Raw genomic sequence first — 20,580 nt, forward strand, 5'->3', positions numbered from 1 at the left:
CAGGGTGGCTTGGAAGGGCGTTGCTATGTGGTTATTAGGGTTTATTGATGTTTGCCAAGGCATTACTAGGTGTTTACCAGGGTACATTGGTGGTTGCTAGGGTGTTGCTATGTGGTTACCAGGGTGCATTGCTGGTTGCTAAGGCATTACTAGGTGGTTACCAGGGTGCTTTGGTAGTTGCTAGGGTGTTGCTATGCGATTACTAGGGTGCATTGCTGGTTGCTAAGGCATTGCACTAGGTGGTTACCAGGGTGCTTTGGTGGTTGCTAGGGCGTTGCTATGTGGTTACTAGGGTGCATTGGTGGTTGCTAGGGCATTGCTATGTGGTTACTAGGGTGTATTGGTGGTTGCTAAGGCATTGCTAGGTGGTTACCAGGGTGCTTTGGTGGTTGCTAGGGCATTGCTATGTGGTTACTAGGGTGCATTGGTGGTTGCTAAGGCACTGCTAGTTGGTTACCAGGGTGCTTTGGTAGTTGCTATGCGATTACTAGGGTGCATTGCTGGTTGCTAAGGCATTGCAAGGTGGTTACCAGGGTGCTTTGGTGGTTGCTAGGGCGTTGCTATGTGGTTACTAGGGTGCATTGGTGGTTGCTAGGGCATTGCTATGCGGTTACCAGGGTGCTTTGGTGGTTGCTAGGGCATTGCTATGTGGTTACCAGGGTGCTTTGGTAGTTGCTAGGGTGTTGCTATGCGATTACTAGGGTGCATTGCTGGTTGCTAAGGCATTGCAAGGTGGTTACCAGGGTGCTTTGGTGGTTGCTAGGGCGTTGCTATGTGGTTACTAGGGTGTATTGGTGGTTGCTAAGGCATTGCTAGGTGGTTACCAGGTGCTTTGGTGGTTGCTAGGGCATTGCTATGTGGTTACTAGGGTGCATTGGTGGTTGCTAAGGCACTGCTAGTTGGTTACCAGGGTGCTTTGGTAGGTTGTGAATGATTACAGCAGTCGCTCATCTGCTCAGGTCAGGACAGACTGTTCTTAACACGTTACATGATCTCTTACAGTCTGATCATTTCATCCGACAGATTGTCATCTTTTTCCCTGGAATCCTCTGGGATCTGAAGGTCCGTTGCTGATTGGCTATTATAGAGGAAGAAAACGGAGGGTTTATCTGAGAGCTCAAATGTTTGTGCTCGTCTTTCTCTTTAATATTCAGTGCTGAACAATGGCCACTCTCTGCCTCCAGCATTCACACACAATTAATTGCTGTTTGTTAATGGCTGCGATGAGTCACTGAGATCAGGAGCACGAGGAGGAACTTATGAACAGAGCAGCAAAAACAACTTTCTCTCTTAGCATTGACTCCTGATGAAGGACGGGATCAAATCAAAGGCATAAAAACTGAAAAAGTTAAAAGATGGATATTCATTCAGGGGCAAACATCTTGTTTTCCATTACTTTCTGTCTCACATCCTTGAGTTTGGCATCAACAGACACTTGAGTAACTCTGGAGCCAGTAATGATGTCCAGCATTACAGACATCACTGGGCAAATGTTACTTATTTCAAATTGCCAGATATTATTTTTCCTTGCCAACATTTGTTGTATAAATAAACAAATGTATTTTTTTTTAATTAAATTGTTTTATTCGTTAACGTTTATTTTATTTCAAGTAACTCATCTTTAATGGTTTTAATCCACATAATTATATATTAAAAGCATATGTTAAATGTACATACAATTTCTCAACAATAAATTAAACTAAAGTGGTTCAAGTGTCCCATCTAGCGGTCACTGAATGAACTAAATTTACGCAATCCCTTGCGTCATCAGAAGGCGACATGTTTCGTCGCCTTATTTCCTACATGCCGAACGCGTCCTTGGGACTCTTTGCACTTCAGAATATGACTAATTAACACTTATTAGTTTAATAACAATTGCAGAAAGTATAGAAGTGATGAACCGTCTTTGGTAAGCGCTTAGAATATTCAATATTATTCTTTCACAGAGCTGGACTGTCAGTTTAATAATAACGTGTACTCAAATAGAAATGTGTTACTGTCTGTCAGTGTACTAATAAGTAAACACGTTAATTGTATTAATGTTACTGACATGTAGATTTATATTGCGGTCGTTGACAAACCTGCAGACTGACTGAGGAGAGATGAGCGCTCCTAACGCCAGTGAACGCAAAGCCTGCTGGGACGCCAGAGACGAGCTCTGGAAGTGTCTAGATGTCCATCAAGATCAGACATCTGCCTGCGAGAAACACCAGCGAGAGTTTGAAGCCAAGTGTCCTGCCCAGTGGGTCAGTCATGGTCCTGAGTGCAGCTCGTGCAGCAGAAACAGCAGCATATCTTTTGAGATTCATTAGGTGTTCTATATGAATCTCTGACAGCTGCTTGCAATTTGAATGCATTTGCAGCAGCTGTCATGCATAATTGAGATTTCTCGGAGCTTCGTCACTGGCTTATTTAACATAATCTTAAATTGAAAATGAAACCAAAAAATTAGATTTATGTTCCCTGTACAGTTACATGCTACAAAATAGCATGCAATCTTTTATAATAAGTGCACTTATATTCCACTCTGAATGTAGAAGAAGTACACTTTAGCATGCTTTTTGAAAGAGCGCTTTGCACGCCTGTAATGATGAAGTTGCAGTTTAGTACATTTCAAATATATTTTAATGTGATAACACATAACAGGCTGTGGAAAAAATTATAATCAAACAAGTTTACTTCTTCAAAGCATGACAAAATATGAAATAATTTTAATAGCATTTAAAATTAATGCTTTAAAATGATGAATGATTTTAAAATCTCATTTATAATATAATATAAATTAATATAATATAGTTTATAGGTTTTAAGTATTCAGACTTTTATTGTTTAGTAAGTTTTTCAAAACATCATCAAAAACCCAGATATTTTAATCTATATTTTATTCTCCCAACATGATTAGGCTCTGTGTTTTCACAATATGTTTTTATATAATATAATATAATGTAATATAGTATATATAATAGCATTAAGAAAAAGATTTGTAAAATTATTTGTGTATAGTTTTAGTTAAAATAATGCTTTATTATACCTTTTAAAGTGATTAACGGAAAAAAAAACTAATAAATAAAAAATCACTTTAAAAACTACTGCCTCTTTCTCATCTTTCTCCTAGTTTTTATCAAGTTTTGTTACATTTATCAGCATCTCAAAATGTCAACTGCGTTACAGTGATTATGTATAATAAACAACTGATCACTTTTCGTGAGCAGTCATGCAAGTGTCTCTCTTTAAGTATACTTAAGTGGTCTTTTATTTTAGTAATATATTATCTACAAGAACAGTGTTTTAAAAATATACTTTCAAGATTTGAAGTAAACTACAAGTGCACATTTAATACAGTTCTGCATGCTTTTTTAAGCAATATTCTGTTGAATTTATGACTGAATCTGTATAAACTGATTGTTGCGTTTCATTCGCAGGTGAAGTATTTCGTCAAACGGAGGGACTTCTTGAAGTACAAAGAGAAAATACAAAACGAGGGTTATGAACCAACTGAAGGAGCGTCAAAAATATAGACATGGAGGGAAATGAAAACACTGGACTCTGACAGTGAAAAATTCTGTGAAACATTGTGTTTTTGTCTTGTCTTATAATTGATCTGAATGCATCTGTACTGTATGGAACTTCAGTGTGATGTTTGAAATACAAAATAAATAAATGACCCAAAAATACAGTGTTTAATTATGTCAGGGGAAAGAAACATATTTACGATTGCGAGGATTTTTGTGTAACATTTAAAACTATCTTCCATAAACAGACCACATGAGCTATGTAACATTTGGTAAGAGCATGTTAGATACTATGCCTGATTTCAGCAGCGACTTCATCTGATGCACAATCTCCCTCAAACCTCTCTACTAAATAACGCAAATGTATCACGACATTTGTTAGATGTCAGAAAATAAAGCATACGGATGTGTTACATTCTGTGTTTTCACACAAACATTTCTGATTGTGTTTTGTAGGCGCGTAAACTTGGAGAGATGTTAATCTACATCTATTGCGTTGATATATATAGAATGGTTTCCAGCGATCGCGCCGTTCATTCAGTCCCAGTGAGCAGTTCTGCATCCTCCGATGGACGTCCTCTCTTACTCCATGGATATAAAAAATAAGGCCTTAATCACGTATATGTGCCTCCTTCAGTGTATATGCAATGTCCTCGATCAAACACAGCTACAAGCTGCCCGTGACGTTAGGCATCAGAGCCCAGGTGGGAAACTCGCTCAGGTGGAAGAGCGGCTCGCCCCACGTCATGATGGCCAACATCACCACAAAAACCCCGATCAGGTTCACTCCAAAACCAGCCTTCACCTGAAAACATGAGGAGACAATATAACGTTTGTCAGGGTGATAGCCCCATTGTCACACATGGGCAAAATAAACAAGTCACTATACAATTAATATTGTAAATGACCTGATGTGCTTCCCACACAAAATAAATTAACTTAATATATACCTACCAAATTAATTTTACAATAACAAGAAAAATAAAACAAAACATACTGTATGTGTTAAATATAAATGTAATAAAAAATAGATGATACAGACATTTAATATGTAATAAAACAGGCATTGTTTGAACAACAACCAAAATCCAGCAATTTATATGTTTCATATTTCTTTCATCATGAATGTGCATTTTTTTTGGCCTGTGTTTCAACAATATAAATGTTTTAATATAATATAATGTTTAGATAATACATTTTAGTTCAAATATAAAGTTAAAAAGAATTAAAAAATTATTTTATTTAAAAATAATTAAATATTTATTAATCAACTATTTTCCCCTTTTAGTTGATGCAGACATTTAGTATGTTTTAAAATGAAAAGTTTTTCAAAACACATCATCAAAAGCCAGCTATTTTATTTATTTATTTTATTGTATTTCTTTCAGCATTAATTGGCATTTTTGGCCTTTGTTTTTCCACAATATAAATGTTATATATAATTTAACATTTATATAATGCAAAATAAAATAATATTATATAATATAATATTTAGTTTTTAAGGTACAATCATTTTTTAAAATTATCATAAAAAATTGCAATATATTTGTAAATAATTATAATCACATATTTTCTCCTTTTAGGTGATAAAGTTTTAGTTTAAAATAAACACAATAAATACATTTTTCAAAACACATAATCAAAAATCTAGCTATTATTAATGTATTTTTCTTTCATCATGATTATGCTTTTTTTTGGCCTGTCCACCACTCTGTGTTAATATAATATAATATAATATAATAATAAAATATAATCAATAAAATAGAACAGAAATAAAATATTTTTAATTATGTTTATAGATTTTAGTTAAAAAATATTTTATTTAAGAGAACTGAAATTGTTTTCTGAATACTTCCCCCTTTTAAACTCAAAAAATTAAATTACATTAAAAAAGAAAATTTCAGGAAAAGCTATTGTCTCTCTCTGACTTTTTTCTTTTTTTATTCATTTTTTATCAAGTTTTTGTTATAAACAACTGATAATTCAATTATTCTTTCAAAATGAGCATCTTGTAGTTTTGCATATTATAATTATATGCAAAGCTGGAAGCCCTGTTACCTTTCTGAAGTCCTAATTATGTGCTAAACTATATTAAATTGTTAATTCATTTAGCACAATTCATTTCTTTTACACTCGAGTGCATTATTTGTCTGACATACTGTTAAAAATCATAAGGAGGTGTACTTTTGGAAGTGGACCAAGCACCTGCTTCAGCCTCAGTTTGCTTATGAAAAACAAATGATTTCCTGGCGTTCCTGGCACAGCTGTGAGACGGGACGGAGCTGATTTAACAGGCTAATGTTGTGTCATACCATGTCGCTGATCTGCACGTGTCCGTAGCTGAACACGATGGCGTTCGGCGGGTTTCCGACCGGCAGCATGACGCCGAAGGACACACACATGGTGGCCGGGATGAGTGTGTGCAGAGGGTTGATGTGCAGCGTCTCAGACTGTGAGGGACAGGAGACAATATTCACAATAACACCTCCATCTGTACGTGTGTGTGTGTGTGTGTGTGTGTGTGTGTGTGTGTGTGTGTGTGTGTGTGTGTGTGTGTGTGTGTGTGTGTCTCAGCTGACCAGGGCCGAGAGGATGGGCAGGAACACTGTGAGCGTGGCCGGGTTGCTGGCGAACTCTGTGACGGCGGACACCAGGAGACAGGCCAGCAGTGTCACGGCCCACGGAGGAAGACCGCTCATGGGCTCCAGCTGCCGGCCGATCCACATGGACAGACCCGACACCTGACCAGAGACGCCACATCATTCACTCACAACTTAACACATAGATGTTACAGAAGAGTTCTGATTTAACACAACATTCCTCAAAAAACATATTTCTTCACTAAATTGCTGCTTTTTAAATGAGACTCTGTATTTTCCACTTGTTACTTAAAGGTATAGTTCACCCAAAAATGAAAATTTTGTCATTAATTTCTCACCCTCATGTCATTCCAAACCTTTAAGACCTTTGTTCATCTTTGGAACACAATTTAAGATATTTTTGATGAATTCTGAGAGCTCTGAATTCACATGGATTATTTTACAGACCTCCTTGGTACGTTTCTGGACCTTGATCATGATAATTACATTGCTGTCTACAGAGGGTCAGAGAGATCTCAGAATTCATCAAAAATATCATAATTTGTGTTCCAAAGATGAACGAAGGTCTTACGGGTTTAGAACGACATGAGGGTGAGTAATTAATGACAGAATGTTTGGGTGAACTATCCCATTAATGTTTTGATTCTCAGCTGACACTTTTATCCGAAGCTACTTGGAATCTTACATATAACATAAAATATTTAACCAATACCAACTTTGTTAGTTAACTTTGCAAAGAGTGTTTGGGTCATATTACAATTAAAATGATAAAATAAAATAAATATCACTTTAATAATGATTTTGGCTTTTAACTGAAACTGTTATTCAGTGCAACTTTGTTTGTGAACCTTGCAAAGAAATCTTTGATTCATGTTACATTGTAATATTAAAATCAACTAAAATAACTATAATTAAAAAAATATATAAATAAATAAACATTTAAAACATAAGGATTTAAATTTTTTTATGAAGGAATAAATAGTGACATTACAATAGTCCAGTGAGAATTAGGATGTTTTTAATAATAGGCCTAATTTTAATGTTCACCTTGCATCCAGCAGCCAGTGCGTATCCTCCTCCCACCAGAATAACAATCTCCCACGGCATCAGTCTCTGGAAGTCTTTCCACGTGATCATGGGGGCCAGAGGATCCTCTTCCTCCTCCTCATCATCATCACCTGCACAGAGAACAGAGAGAGGAGCGGTTAACAGAGTCGGTCAGCAGGGGGCGAGAACATTCACCTTTCCTCTCATGTCCTGGACCCCAGTGAAGTGCTTGTACACTGGACCCTGCTGAGTGAACGCCCGGCTGTACTGTAGCGCAGCATGGGATCTGACCTTTGCTCTCGCTGGAGAACGCAGATGGCCAGGGCTTTCGGGCCGGGATGAGGAAGAGGAGGAATCCCAGCAGCACAGACACCGTGGCATCAGTCCTGTAGCCCTTCCTGCGGGACACAGGAGGCTTAGTCAATCTTTCTTATCATGTCTGCATATGTTAGAGGATTTAGAAATGGAAATCAATTTTATTGACTGAGGAAGGGTTAACGCAAGAGGTTCATGTTCATGTACTAAAATAAAATAAAATAATCATTATTTTTGACTGAGCTGACACAATATGTCCATGAACTTCTCAAACAAATTGGAATCTTAAAATAAACAATAAAATAAAATAATTTTAACTTTGCTGGTGAATGTAACCAAAATATTTGGATCATATTAATCTGTAATATCAAAATAAAATAAAATAAAATGTATTCAACATTCATTATAAATATGAATAAATTTAACAATTGTTTTGAATTTTAGCTGACAATTTTATCCAATGCAACTTTGCTGGTGAATTAAAAATAAAATAAAATAAAATAAAATAAAATAAAATAAAATAAAATAAAAAAAAAAATAAAATAAAATTTATTGACTGAGTAAGGGTTAACACAAGAGGTTCATGTACTTCTCAAACAGTGTCGTCCAGCCGGGGACGAATCCTGGCTCCCTGGTGAACCAAAGTACAGTCATCAGAATGAAGAAGATGCCCGTCACAACTTCAGGATAGCTGTGCAGCAGAAAAATCACAACATCAAAATAAAGTCTTGGTGAAAACAGAAAATCTCAGTTTCTGAACCACAGCCAGAAGCTCAGTCTCTTGTACCTGATGGGACCGAGTTTATGGTACTCCTCATGAATGCGCTTCTCGGACAGGATTTCTCGCCTGGTTTTGCGTTTCTTGCTGAGAGAGCAAGTCTCTCTGAAACTGTGAGGAGATAACAGCTTGAGTTCAGCTAGATCACAAATCATTTCAAGATCAGAGTGTCTATTTTCCTCTTACTTGCATCCCAGAAAGAGACAGTGCAGCCAGATCCAGGTGAGCATCAGCATGATCAGAGCGATCGGCAGACTGAAGATGAACCACGTGCCAAAGTTGATGACTTTCGCTTCTGGGTAACGACTGAAACAGACGTTTTATAGCAAAGCTTAGTGCTGCAAACACATAACAACCTTGCTGTAAAAAAGTGTTTGCACTTCCTTTAAATTTGAACTCTGGGCAACTTGAAATGTGAAGCTGAATTACATGACAGCTTGAATATTTGGATAAATCAAATCTGAGTTATTCCAGCACTAAATTTTGATAGCTAAATGAAACAATCTTTTGTCACTGTGTTTATATAATTTAAAAAGTCAGTGCATTATATTATAAGTGTATTATTATGTCACTATATACATCAGGTTTTTTTTATATTAAATAATATTAATATTTATATTAAAATAAATATAAAGTAACATTACTTAAAAAGAGTATATATATATATATAAATATATAAATAAAATCATTAAAATGTTAATAAACATATAAATCTATTTAAATATTACAAATATCAAAATAAAAATTGTTTCGTAAAATAATTATGAACTTGCTCTTCTTTCTTTTCAGCTGACATCAGCAGTAGTTTTAACTCACAAATAAAGACCAATTTTTACATTCTCAATGTATAAAACAAAGTCCCATTCTATATTTTTTCTAGTTAGTTTTTACTAAGAAAGAAAGATGTTTTGCTCTGAAATACGTCACATTATGGAAGTAAAATGTGTTATGAATGCGGTTGCATGTTGAATTTAAGCTGGTTTATCATTAGCTCCTTTCACACTTCACCTAAACAGCAAACACAAGTCATTAAAAACTTCATAACTTGATTTTTATATATAATTAAAACACGTTCTGTCACATGAAAGCTCAATCTCAGCTCAGCGCCCTGCGTTCGGGGGTCAGACTGATTCCAGTGTGGAAGAGAAGGACAAGGTCCTGTTTACACAGCGTTCCAGAAAAGCCTGGAGAAGATACTGAGAGCTGGTCGAAGTGGCGCAAGGTTTCTCGCTGACCCTTTTTAAGCCAATTAGAGCTTTACATTGATTTTTTCTGGAATATGTCAGTGATTACAGCACTTCCAGCAAGCACAGACTATAACAGATGTGAAAGAATAAAAGGAGCGTCAATACAAACCCCACTGACCCACTAAATGCCTGCTTTTCACTGTAATTTCTATCTATACATCAGCAAAACCAGGTCACAATATAAAGTCACCTTTCTCAAGAAATGTTGCACAAAGGAAAGGGTTATTTTTCTGCGCTAAGCATCAGGAAATGAGATTGAGCGGACTGAATCAGGTGCTTAAACAAATCCCAGCGTTTTCTGAATGTGGCTGTTATGGGACTGATAGCGTACTTGTTGAATTGTTCGGCGAAGATGAGGTTGGTGGAGGTGCCGGTGATGGTGATGAGGCCGCCGATGGTGGCCGCGTACGTGATGCTCAGAGACAGGCACTTACAGATCATGTGGTCTCTCTTGGTGGGGTACAGCGAATCCCGCCGGATCTTGGGTTTCTTTGGCGGAGCAGGGATGCTAATTGGAGCCTGTTTGGGAACAATTGGGAAAAATGATTTTAGAAATGTAAGAAGCAGATTGTGCTGAGTTATTGTCAGTTAGCGGATGGTCTCACCTCGGGCAGATATCCGTTTGATTCTTTACAAAACTCTGGACCGAAACCAGGCTTTAATGCCAGACCATTCAACTCCTAGAGGATGAAAAAACACATTTAAACAAATGGCCTTAATTTACCAAAAAAGTGTGTTCGTAAGCCATTTCTAATATAAATAAATTAAATGTTCCTAAAAGAAAATGTATTTACCTGGGAATCAATCACAGATATTCTGACTTGTTTTCACTTGTTTTCAAACCATGCATCTTAAAAATCTTATTTTCATAATAAGATTGAAAAAGTATGTATTTTAGAGTGACATTCCCAACTTGATTATGCTGATCAACACTGAAATTTTAAAAGTGACAAGAGATCATATTAAACAACTGACTGCATGAATCATGCAATTTTTTTCTTTTTAGAAAAACCTCTAAAGTATATTATATTTTATGACATTAAACATATGTTCTCTGTGCCTTGTTTACATTAACCTATATTATAATTACAAAATAAATAGCATGCTTACTGTCACTTACACAAATAGTTTAATAAATAAATAATTTCAAGGTGGTGTTATTTTAGTATTACTGATATTTAATAATTAATTGGATTTTATACTTTCTGTGAAATTTAATTGTGTATTTTTGTCATATTTATTAGTTTTTCTTTAAATATGTCAATGTAATTTTTTATTTAATTTTAATTATTTTAGTACATCAAGTTAAACTTAATGTGAATGAGAAAAGTTGCTTTGGAAATTATTTATATTTTATTTTATTTCAGTTAACAATTATTTTATTTCATGTAACGAAATTGTTTTAAGTGCCTTAGTTTTAGTAAACTACATTAAACTACATTAAAAAAACATAATAAATTTCTTATTTTAAGAAGAAAAACTTAAAATAAAACTCACACATATATATATATATATATTAGTATATTTTTTTTTTTTTTTTTTTTTTTTTTTTTTTTTTTTTTTTTTCTTTCTTTCTTTCTAATAATTTTGCAGGGTTGATAAACAATCAAATTTTGTCTTACCTCACTCAGCATACAGACATGATGTTTTTCACTGCATAACAAAGAGAAACTGCAATGAATAGGCTTGTTTAACAGATGTAGTTTAATACAGTTGACTGTATCTTACTTGTGTTTGTGGTCAAGCAGCTCAAGGTGATTCATGCTCGATTCTTGGTTTTCCTCTTTGTCTGTCAAGGAACAAAACAAATTCAAAAACACAGCTAATAATAACCATAATGCATGCAAAGCTTCTGAGACGGATGTCCTGACTCACCGCTCTCCTCGTCCTGTGTGTATACGGTCAGCGAGTCTTCGAGGGAGTCGGCGATGCCGGTGCAGATGAGCTGCTGCAGCACGGCTTCAGCGATGGGCATCACCATAGCCGTGGTGGATGTGTTGCTCAGCCACATGGAGAGAAACACCGTACAGCACATGAATCCCAACACCAGCCTACAATAAAAGCAGAACACATGCAGCTCACAGAGTGAGTGAGTGAGTGAGTGAGTGAGTGAGTGAGTGAGTGAGTGAGTGAGTGAGTGAGTGAGTGAGTGAGTGAGTGAGTGTGTGTGTGTGTGTGTGTGTGTGTGTTTGTGTTTGTGTGTGTGTGTGTGTGTGTGTGTGTGTGTGTGTGTGTGTGTGTGTGTGTGCGTGTGTGTGTGTGCGTGTGCATTACACCTGCTGAATACATACATGCCAGGTTTGGCCCCGGCGATCATGACCATCCGCAGAGCGATGCGTTTATGTAGGTTCCACTTCTCAATGGAGGCGGCCAGACAGATCACCCCCATCAGCAACAGCGTGGTGTCCTTAAAATACTCAGAGGCCACCTGCAAACATAGTTTATCAGAGTTTCTTCTCTGAACAATCTGGACATTTGAACATTCTAAGAATGTTTAAAAACATTCAGATATTGTTATATTTTAAGCAAAAATAAAGTTAATAGAATGTTATAAAAAAAATTGTAACCTTTAATGTTCTAATTATGACAAGAAAACGTTTTTAGTATATTAAAGAAACGTGCGAGTAATGTTATGTTTTGGGTAAAAAATAAACATTAGAATGTTTATTTTTGTAACCTTTAAATAATGTTCTAATCATGGCAAGAAAACTGGATATTTGGATATTATAAGAGGTCACTGGATGCCCATTTTCCAAGGTGATTTGATTCTTTAGGGTCTTAATGAAATGTCTATAACATACTTTAGTTAAAATTTCTCAATGATAGTGTAAAAAACAGCCTTTTTACCCGGTCAAAACTAGGTCTGTTTTCAGCAAGCTGTTTTAGTCCATGTTGCTTTAAATGCTAATGAGCTCTGCTGACCCCACCCCTCTCTTCCGTGGGGTGACGAGCAGACTGTAAACTTCAGCCGCTTAACTCGCTAACTAGCACATATTAGAAAAAGGCAATTTGCAAAGAGTCATAAAAAAAACCCTTCTTCTGTATATGAATCACAAATGATTTGCGGGAACATAAACGCATTTAGGCAGATCGGGGATCGGCACATTCCCTTTAAAAACGAAAGTAACGTTACTCCTCTGCATCTTCAGCGGCTCAGATTTCGGGAGTAAATGACGACTGCTATGTTCATTATTACATCCAACAACAAAACACCTCAATCGCTTCATCTGAGACATTCTTGTCTTCCCCTGCACTGGAGTCGACACAATGGCTCACAGCTCACTCAGGTAAGACGGCCATGTCAATCAACCATCGTGGGAGGGGCCTGTGCAGAACTACGCCATTCTGACAGGAATCTCAGAACAGCATGATTTGAGGAAAGGAATTTAAAAAAATATACTGGGTGGATTTTTATCATTATAGGGTGGATGTGTAACACTTCCAACACACATTTATGTTGAAACAACCTGTAAAGTGAATTTTGCATCCAAAAGCCCCTTTAATGTTCTTAAAATATAAAGATTTTTTTTTTTTCAAATAATGCTATCCTTTGGATAAAGAAGTCAGTAGAACATTGCAAGAAACTATATTTTAATGTTCTTAGAATGCTAAAAAAAAAAGTAAACTTTAAATAACATTGTAATCAGAACAAGACAACTAGACATTAGAAACATTTTAAAACAATGCTCCCACAACATTTTTATAACCTAAAACATTTATTTTTTTACATTTTTGAAGTTTCATATGCTGCCCAACATACAGTAAAAATAGTAAATATTGTATAATATTATTACAATTAACAATATCTGTTTTTTTATCTGAATATATTTTAAAATGTAATTAATTACTATGATGCAAAGCTGAATTTTCATCATCATTACTCCAGTCTTCAGTGTCACATGATCCTTCAGAAATCATTCTAATATGCTGATTTGGTGCTCAAGAAACATTTCTTGAAAGTTTTAAAACATATATACATATATCTCCAACACAAGTCCCTGCAGTCAGCAAAAAAGATTACGTAAAAAGGGGAATATTTGCCAAACATGATTACAGTATTTAAGATAACAGGTTGCTTTGTCAAGTTTGTCAATGAGATTTAGTCACATGATGCAGCATTTTCTTTTACATAATATCTTGGCAGTTTATGTGGACGCGATAACAGGCTGGTGCAAATGAACCACCAGCAGCTCTTTGAGCTGTAAAACTCTCATGTTTGATGAAACAAAAACACTGTGACATTTTTCGCTCTTAAAACATCACCTACAGAAGCCTCACACCTTGAGGCTCAAAAGCTCATGAATATAACCAGGTCAGATATTTACCCCAGAAAACAGGTCATGTATTATATAAACCAGCTGTAAAAGCAATGCAAAGTCCTGCTATTTATGTATGTTAAACATTTAACCTACAGTATTCCAATTCTTTCCTGTTGCACAAAACATCCTACTGTACACAGTGAAAGCGCAAAGAGAGGTTTCTTACCTCACTGGACTTGAGGACCCCAAACAGCGGGTAGAGGAAGGCCGGGACGAGCGCAGCGGCTCCCAGCGGCACAGCTTCAGATACCCAGTACACCGCTGTCACGATCAGGACATACGCACACGATGATTCCTACAGACACAGAACATGTTTCATAATGTGACCTAAACACTTCCCTGATTCTGGATGGAATTATATTAGGAAATTCTGAAGGTCAAACTTCAGTGTGTATTATTTACATTTACAATAAATGTTATTTATAATATGTTTTTTATTCATAATTTAATTAAAATCAAATAGTTAAAGCCATGTTACATATACACAATATAACAGCATATACATAATGCGTAATGTATTATATATTTTTACTGTGTAAATATCATTTATATTTATTTACAATTACATTTTAACCACATTTTAAATGTGAAAAGGTTCATTTTAAAATAAAAGGTCAGTTTAAGGCCATGTTGCAATATATGCATCATTTATATGCATACATTATGCATCATTAATCTCTGTGTGTGTGTATAAAAAATAATATTGCAATATATAGCTATATGCAGTATTAAAGTATATTGTATAATGCATAATGTATATATATATATACATAATTACAATTTTCTTTTGACTTAAATTAACCATTCTTAAAAAGTCATATTTATTACTTGCCACAGCATGCTTTTTGAAATGTCTGCACTGTTTTGTACTATGTGTACATCCAAGAAATTGTTAACAAGCCATTTTAAACTGAGTGTATTATAAACTGAGTGACTATGAATATATCAAGATCTGTTTTGAGGAAATCATTTGTATTTATGCAGTTGATCAGTTATAAAATCTTCTTAAATAAGATAAATAGGTGATTACATATGCATCTACAAATATAAACAGGAGATTTGCATGTACCAGCCACCTCTAAAGTGCAGGAGGAAATCATTACTTTAACCAAATTATGACTTTAATTATGAGCAAAACAGCAGGAAAGCATGTGCGTCAGTCTGCAAATCAGGACAAAAATCCAAATCCGGTTTGCCCTGCCAAATATGTGGACCTGGGCACAACACTTCACGTGGACCCAGCAGACAACAAACACAAATATGCATGTGGAGCTTAGGCTGACTGAACGAGCACGAGCATTTGTCAGGTGACTCATATTTCATAATTAATCAGATTTTATAACAGGCTGAGCAAAGCAAAGTTAATACACGCTCACACATTCCAGACATTATAAATACATCAGGCTAATGAGGAGGATGTAGAGAGGCACTGATCTGTGGCCGGTTTTATGATTATTGGTAGAAATCCGCCTAGAGATATTTTTGTTTTTCAATTATTTGAGAATTTTCAGTAAATATTACATAAGAACTTATTTTAATTTTCTGTACATCTGATTTGCTTTTTAAGTGCTATTTCTTCATACACTGAAAAACACTTTCAGTCAGAAATTGCTAATAAATTTCACTCAAAAAATAAAAAATAAAATTCTGTATTTTCTGTAAAAAAAAAAATTGTAAAAATGTAACATTTTGCAATAAGGTTTAATTATATAACTTTATTAGTTACCATGAACTAACAATGAAAAATGCATTTATTAATATGTTTATGCTAATTTTAACATTTACTAATTAATACTAATTATTAAAATCAAAAGTTTCACCTGCTAATATTATTTAATAGACCTAACATGAGCAGTTGTATTTTATTAACTAACATTAACAAAGATGAATAAATGCTTTAAAAAACCACTGTAAAAATTATCTTTCAAATAAAATGAAGACCGTCAGAGTACGGTCTGCAAGAAAATACTATTTCAGAATTTCTATTCCAAATTTCACATTTAATTCAATGTGCTACTTGCCATTTCTTTGTGATTGTTTGTGAAATTTACTAGCAATTTCTGAGTGAAAATTGTTTCTACACCAACTTTTTGTATGCACACAGTAAAAATTCTTTTTCAAAATAGTAAATAAATCAAATATTCCTGGAGTACATTTTACAAGAAGATACCATTTGAGTTTTTCAGCTTCAAAACTGGCCTATTCTTAGTAATTACTGTGTTTGTGATATTTACTAGCAATTTCTACATGAAAATTTGTTTCTACACCAACTTTTTAGTGCATGTAAGGTAATGCATTACTAATGCTGACTAATGGGACCTTACTGTAAAGTGTAGACATTTATAAAGCATTATTAAGTAAGCATTTATGTAGCACAGGCACAGTGCTTGATGGCTTGTCCCTTATGGCACTCAAACTAGCAATCGTCTGTTTTTTGGCCTTTTTTGTACTTTCTTCTGTCTCTCAGCACTTTCCTGCCAAAGCTGATTATCCCTCAGTGTGCTCCTGTGTTTATAAACTCCGGCCAGCAGCTTTCTGCTTTCTCATTACCGCTCAACTGTGCTGAAGGCCGTCAGTTATGTGGCACAATGCAGATTAAGCCTCTATTGGCACATTGCTTTTGTTCTGCTCTAATCTCGTCATTGCTCAAGAAATCATTCCATCAGATCCAGCTGATTTCTGTTAGATAAAGGAAACTGATGATTTCCTCTAAGTGATCCTTAGATGACTACACATCAAGCAACTTTATTTGGAAATGCTCTTAAAACGACACGGTTCTGTTTCGACATCAACACAAGCTTCCCCGCAGGACTCACATGCACATTGGATTGATTACAGTTTTGTGTGAATAATTGCTTTCAGTCGGTGGGTGAGATGGGATTAGTGAACTATTGTGAACTGACCCCTTTATTTCTGACTCTTGATGAAAATTGCTATCAGGGAGAGATAAGCAAAGCTGTGCAAGTAACCTAATCTTAAACATGCTTTGGAACTGCAAAAAAGCTGTCAAGGCAGAAGATAATGACGTTTCCTGATCTGTGCGCTGTTTCCACATTTGCCTATATTGACTTCTGCTGTTTAGATCAATTTGAATCATGTGTCTCATTACATTACAATGTGTGTGGCTTTGGATAAAATGCATGATATCTCCCAAATGCATGATATTATATTGAAATTGTAAATAAATATCATAAAATACTATTTCAGTCTTTCTAAATTTATCAAAATTAAGCATTAAACTTAATGTTCTTCTAACTATTTCATAAAAATTATAACACAAAATTTCTAAAACAATCTTATACATAAAAAAACTTAAACCTAAATTATATTTATGTTAGTTTAGAATATTTTAATTTATGTATAAGTGTATTTCTTAGATCATGTCACCACTTCATTCATTCATGCATGCATTAAGTTATATATATATATATATATATATATATATATCATATATACGTATCACGTATATATATATATTATATATACTATATATATATCTATAATATGCATGATATATACTATATATATCTGTGTATATATATATTATATATCTATAGTCAGTGTCACCACAGGACACTACAGAAAAAAAAAAAATCTGCTAAATCCGTAAACTCCAGTGTCACCACAGGATACTACAAAAAAAAAAAATATCTGCTAAATCCGTAAATGCATTGTGATTTCTGGATTTTTAGAGAATTTCGAGTAAATATATGAAATATGCTAAGCACTCGTGTCAGTTATTTTCTGCACATCTGTTTTTTTTTTTTTTTTTTTTTTTTTTTTTTTACTGTTATTTCACCATACACTGACAAAATAAATGGTGTGGGTTTACTCTGAAACACTCGGAACTAGTAGCCTAAATTTCAAAAGTAAGGATTAAACGTGAAAAGAAAGAAAAGTCTGTATGCGGTTTGTTCTCATAATCTCATTTTGCGTAAGAATGGCATGCACATGTATGAAAAAAAATGAAATTCATTACATTTGCAAGCGATTTTTTGTAGGATTCAAGATGGCGTCTCCAGTCAAATGAGCGCAATGCGTCTCTGCAGGCTTTGCTGATGTTGGACTGAATCTAAGATCCCAATTGCTACACAAACAAACAACATCTGTAAAACCTGCAGATGTTTTAAACAAACAATTCCCGTCAGAACATCGGCGCACTTGAACCATCAGGGCACCGGCGCGCGACGCGCTCTGATATAGCGCATCTGGAAAACGACCAATCAGGTGAGAGGTCGCGACGGCTCCTCAAGTAACCCCAGGAGGCCATAATCAGTTCATAATTAGCCATATCATAATTATAATGTTTAAGACATTATATAATTTAACCTGTCTGTCTGCCTCAAAAATAGCATTTTAATATATGACTGCACACATTTCCCACATATATAAAGATTCCTTGTGAAATAATCGAATCAATATCTACTTTAAACCACGTAAAAAGTGATGACGTTTAAATGAAATGTATTTAAACGCACTATGTAGTGCACATGGCCAAAAGTAAGCAGCGCGTAAAAGCGCGCGGAGAACGCGCAGCGTGCGATCCGATCGTGGAAATGAGGATCTACTTACACTGCACGGGTGGATGAGAGGCAGAGGCAGCAGTGATAGAGGAATCATCACCACGAGAATGAGTTTCCGAGCAGTCCATATTTTTTTGATCAAGTCCATTCTGGCACCTTCCAGCCTCATGGGAGAACGCTTTGTTCAGTTCAGCTCTGAGAAGTCCAAGAAGTTGTCTTCGAGAAGTTTGCTTTACACCCCTTCAGCTTTTTATGACTTTTTAATTAACTTCTTCTTGTCCTGCTTCCCTTTTCGTGCGTTTTACGCGCTGCGCGTCTTCTCAGAAAAGTTTGCATGGACTGAGAGCGCAACTTTTCTCTTTGGTTCCTGTTTGAATGTGGCTGAAGTCCTTCTAGTCCATCCAGGAGTGACTGCAGGCCCTCTTATAGGATTCAGGGTGTATCGATGAAAAGGACACCGATGGCTCTCCACCTGTAAATGCGTCTATCTCTGATTCGCCATGCTTTCTTATTTTTTTTACACTGTAAAATGCCACCAATTGCGCTTAAGCATGCATGAACCGCACTCTTGATGAACTTATTTTCCGTGTGCGTTATAAAAACCTTTCCTAGGATGAAGATGAAATGTATGAGTACGCAGTAAAGCTAATTGTACTTTAATCTAACCATATCTCCTCCCAGTTTACAGCCGGACCAATCAGGGGTGAATGAGTGGAGTTTATGAATGGACGTAGGGTCTCGGGGTTGCGTGCTCACGAGCCAAATTGAACCGTTTAGATGCAACAGCATCGTTTTCTCAGAATAAACTCAACAGGGATCAGAGAACACGCTATTGAGCCTTTCAGGAAATAAAGAGCAGAAGCACCTGCATTAACACAAGCTCAAAAGATCACATTAAACCCATAGTCTATATGTCATGATTAATACGCAGAATGTAACGCATATTTCATGTAAGCAGGCGAGCGCATTGAGTGCTGTACATACGCTATCAGTCAATACCTAATCATGTGTGTTTTCCACTTTTTAGCATAATAGAACAATCAAAAAAATATTCACAAATGTTACGCAAATCTTCATGATGTGTGTCCTGACATGATTTTTAAACTGGAGTTCACATGTGTGCTGCTCCATCTGATCCATTAAAATAAAGACAGAGAGAAAGAACGAAAGAAAGAAAGAAAGAAAGGACATCAATAGGTAAATATTAAGCATTTTTGAAAATGCCTTTCTATCTAAAGGGTTTAAAGCCAATGTGAAACGTAAGGTGTGTCCAACCCTACCAACCACCCTGGGTACCCTAGCAACTGCATAGCAACAACTAGTAACCACCCCAAGTACCCTAGAAACCACATAATGACACCCTAGCAACCACACTGGGTACCCTAGCAACCACAAAGCAACACCCTAGCGACCACCAAGTGTACCCTAGCAACCTCCCTAGCAACCAGCAAGTGTACCATAGCAACCACATAGCAACCGCCCTAGGAACCACCACAAGTACCCTAGCAACAGCATAGCAACACCAAAGCAACCACCCAGAACACCCTAACAACCGCCTAGCAGTGCCCTGGAAACCACTCATGCCAACCTAGCAACCGAGTGCCGGGTTTGCCACTGCAAGCACCACTCACATTTTCTTCAGAAAATGTACATATCTTGTATTATATTATATTATTTAGAATAGTTATTTATATTTAATTAGTATACATATATAATTTATAAATTGTATTATAAAATTTAAAATGTATTTATTTTTATTATAGTCATTTTATTATAATATTTATTTTAAATAATTTGTTCTGAAAAAATTTAAAAGATATGTAGCCTATATTAAACACTAATTACAACATAAAATTAAAAATATGTAACTATAATTAATATTATAAATTGCATAATATTTATTATTCATTTACAATCGTTTATTATAAATATGAACAATATAATGTTTTAGAAATTGTTCTTTTCTTTTTTTATATTATATTATATACATAATAATCAAATACCTACCAGTGGTTTCTTTGCCAGTTTCTAGTCTGTATCTATAATATGTATCTATTTTACTTTTGTACAAAAAAAGCACCAGTTAAAATGATATGAAATGAAATTAAAATGAATTACAACATCAGTCAGAATCTTCAGTCAGTCCAATACATTTGACCATAATGTGCATAACACGCCACCTAGTGGAAAACAGAGCAATTACTGTAACTGAATTGGCATTTTTCAAGTAGAATTCGTT

At 35.3% G+C, this 20,580-nt stretch overlaps 2 protein-coding genes across 3 annotated transcripts; one reads left to right on the top strand and one right to left on the bottom strand.

The window, feature by feature from the left end:
• Positions 1–1,748: 1,748 nt before the first annotated feature.
• Positions 1,749–3,672, top strand: LOC109084806 (cytochrome c oxidase assembly factor 6 homolog). Of its 2 annotated transcripts, none has more exons than XM_019099459.2 (3): positions 1,749–1,909; positions 2,088–2,246; positions 3,423–3,672. In XM_019099459.2, the coding sequence occupies exons 2-3, from the start codon at positions 2,103–2,105 to the stop codon at positions 3,516–3,518; spliced, it is 240 nt and encodes a 79-aa protein (XP_018955004.1). In that variant the 5' UTR covers positions 1,749–1,909; positions 2,088–2,102; the 3' UTR covers positions 3,519–3,672. The 2 variants fall into 2 exon arrangements, with proteins under 2 accessions (XP_018955004.1, XP_018955005.1); XM_019099460.2 differs by having other exon boundaries at positions 1,752–1,909; positions 2,057–2,246.
• Positions 3,662–18,976, bottom strand: slc13a4 (solute carrier family 13 member 4). Its single transcript, XM_042721657.1, has 16 exons — positions 18,391–18,976; positions 13,985–14,113; positions 11,791–11,927; positions 11,375–11,550; positions 11,228–11,288; positions 11,122–11,152; positions 10,105–10,179; positions 9,831–10,018; positions 8,439–8,558; positions 8,262–8,363; positions 8,064–8,165; positions 7,451–7,557; positions 7,160–7,290; positions 6,092–6,253; positions 5,825–5,962; positions 3,662–4,317 (listed from the first exon to the last, which is right to left on the bottom strand). The coding sequence occupies exons 1-16, from the start codon at positions 18,508–18,510 to the stop codon at positions 4,180–4,182; spliced, it is 1,917 nt and encodes a 638-aa protein (XP_042577591.1). The 5' UTR covers positions 18,511–18,976; the 3' UTR covers positions 3,662–4,179.
• Positions 18,977–20,580: the final 1,604 nt, after the last annotated feature.

The sequence above is a fragment of the Cyprinus carpio genome, chromosome B4 (assembly GCF_018340385.1).
Source record: "Cyprinus carpio isolate SPL01 chromosome B4, ASM1834038v1, whole genome shotgun sequence".
In the NCBI taxonomy this organism is placed as follows: Eukaryota; Metazoa; Chordata; class Actinopteri; order Cypriniformes; family Cyprinidae; genus Cyprinus; species Cyprinus carpio.

Bases quoted from the DNA above. Each gene is read 5' to 3' on its own strand.
- LOC109084806 (XM_019099459.2), top strand. From the start codon at position 2,103: ATGAGCGCTCCTAACGCCAGTGAACGCAAAGCCTGCTGGGACGCCAGA. The intron at 2,247-3,422 runs GTCAGTCATGGT...TTTCATTCGCAG, and splicing joins CCAAGTGTCCTGCCCAGTGG to GTGAAGTATTTCGTCAAACG.
- slc13a4 (XM_042721657.1), bottom strand. From the start codon at position 18,510: ATGAGGCTGGAAGGTGCCAGAATGGACTTGATCAAAAAAATATGGACT. The intron at 8,166-8,261 runs GTACAAGAGACT...TCTGCTGCACAG, and splicing joins CATAAACTCGGTCCCATCAG to CTATCCTGAAGTTGTGACGG. The intron at 7,558-8,063 runs GTACATGAACCT...TGTGTCCCGCAG, and splicing joins TGGACGACACTGTTTGAGAA to GAAGGGCTACAGGACTGATG.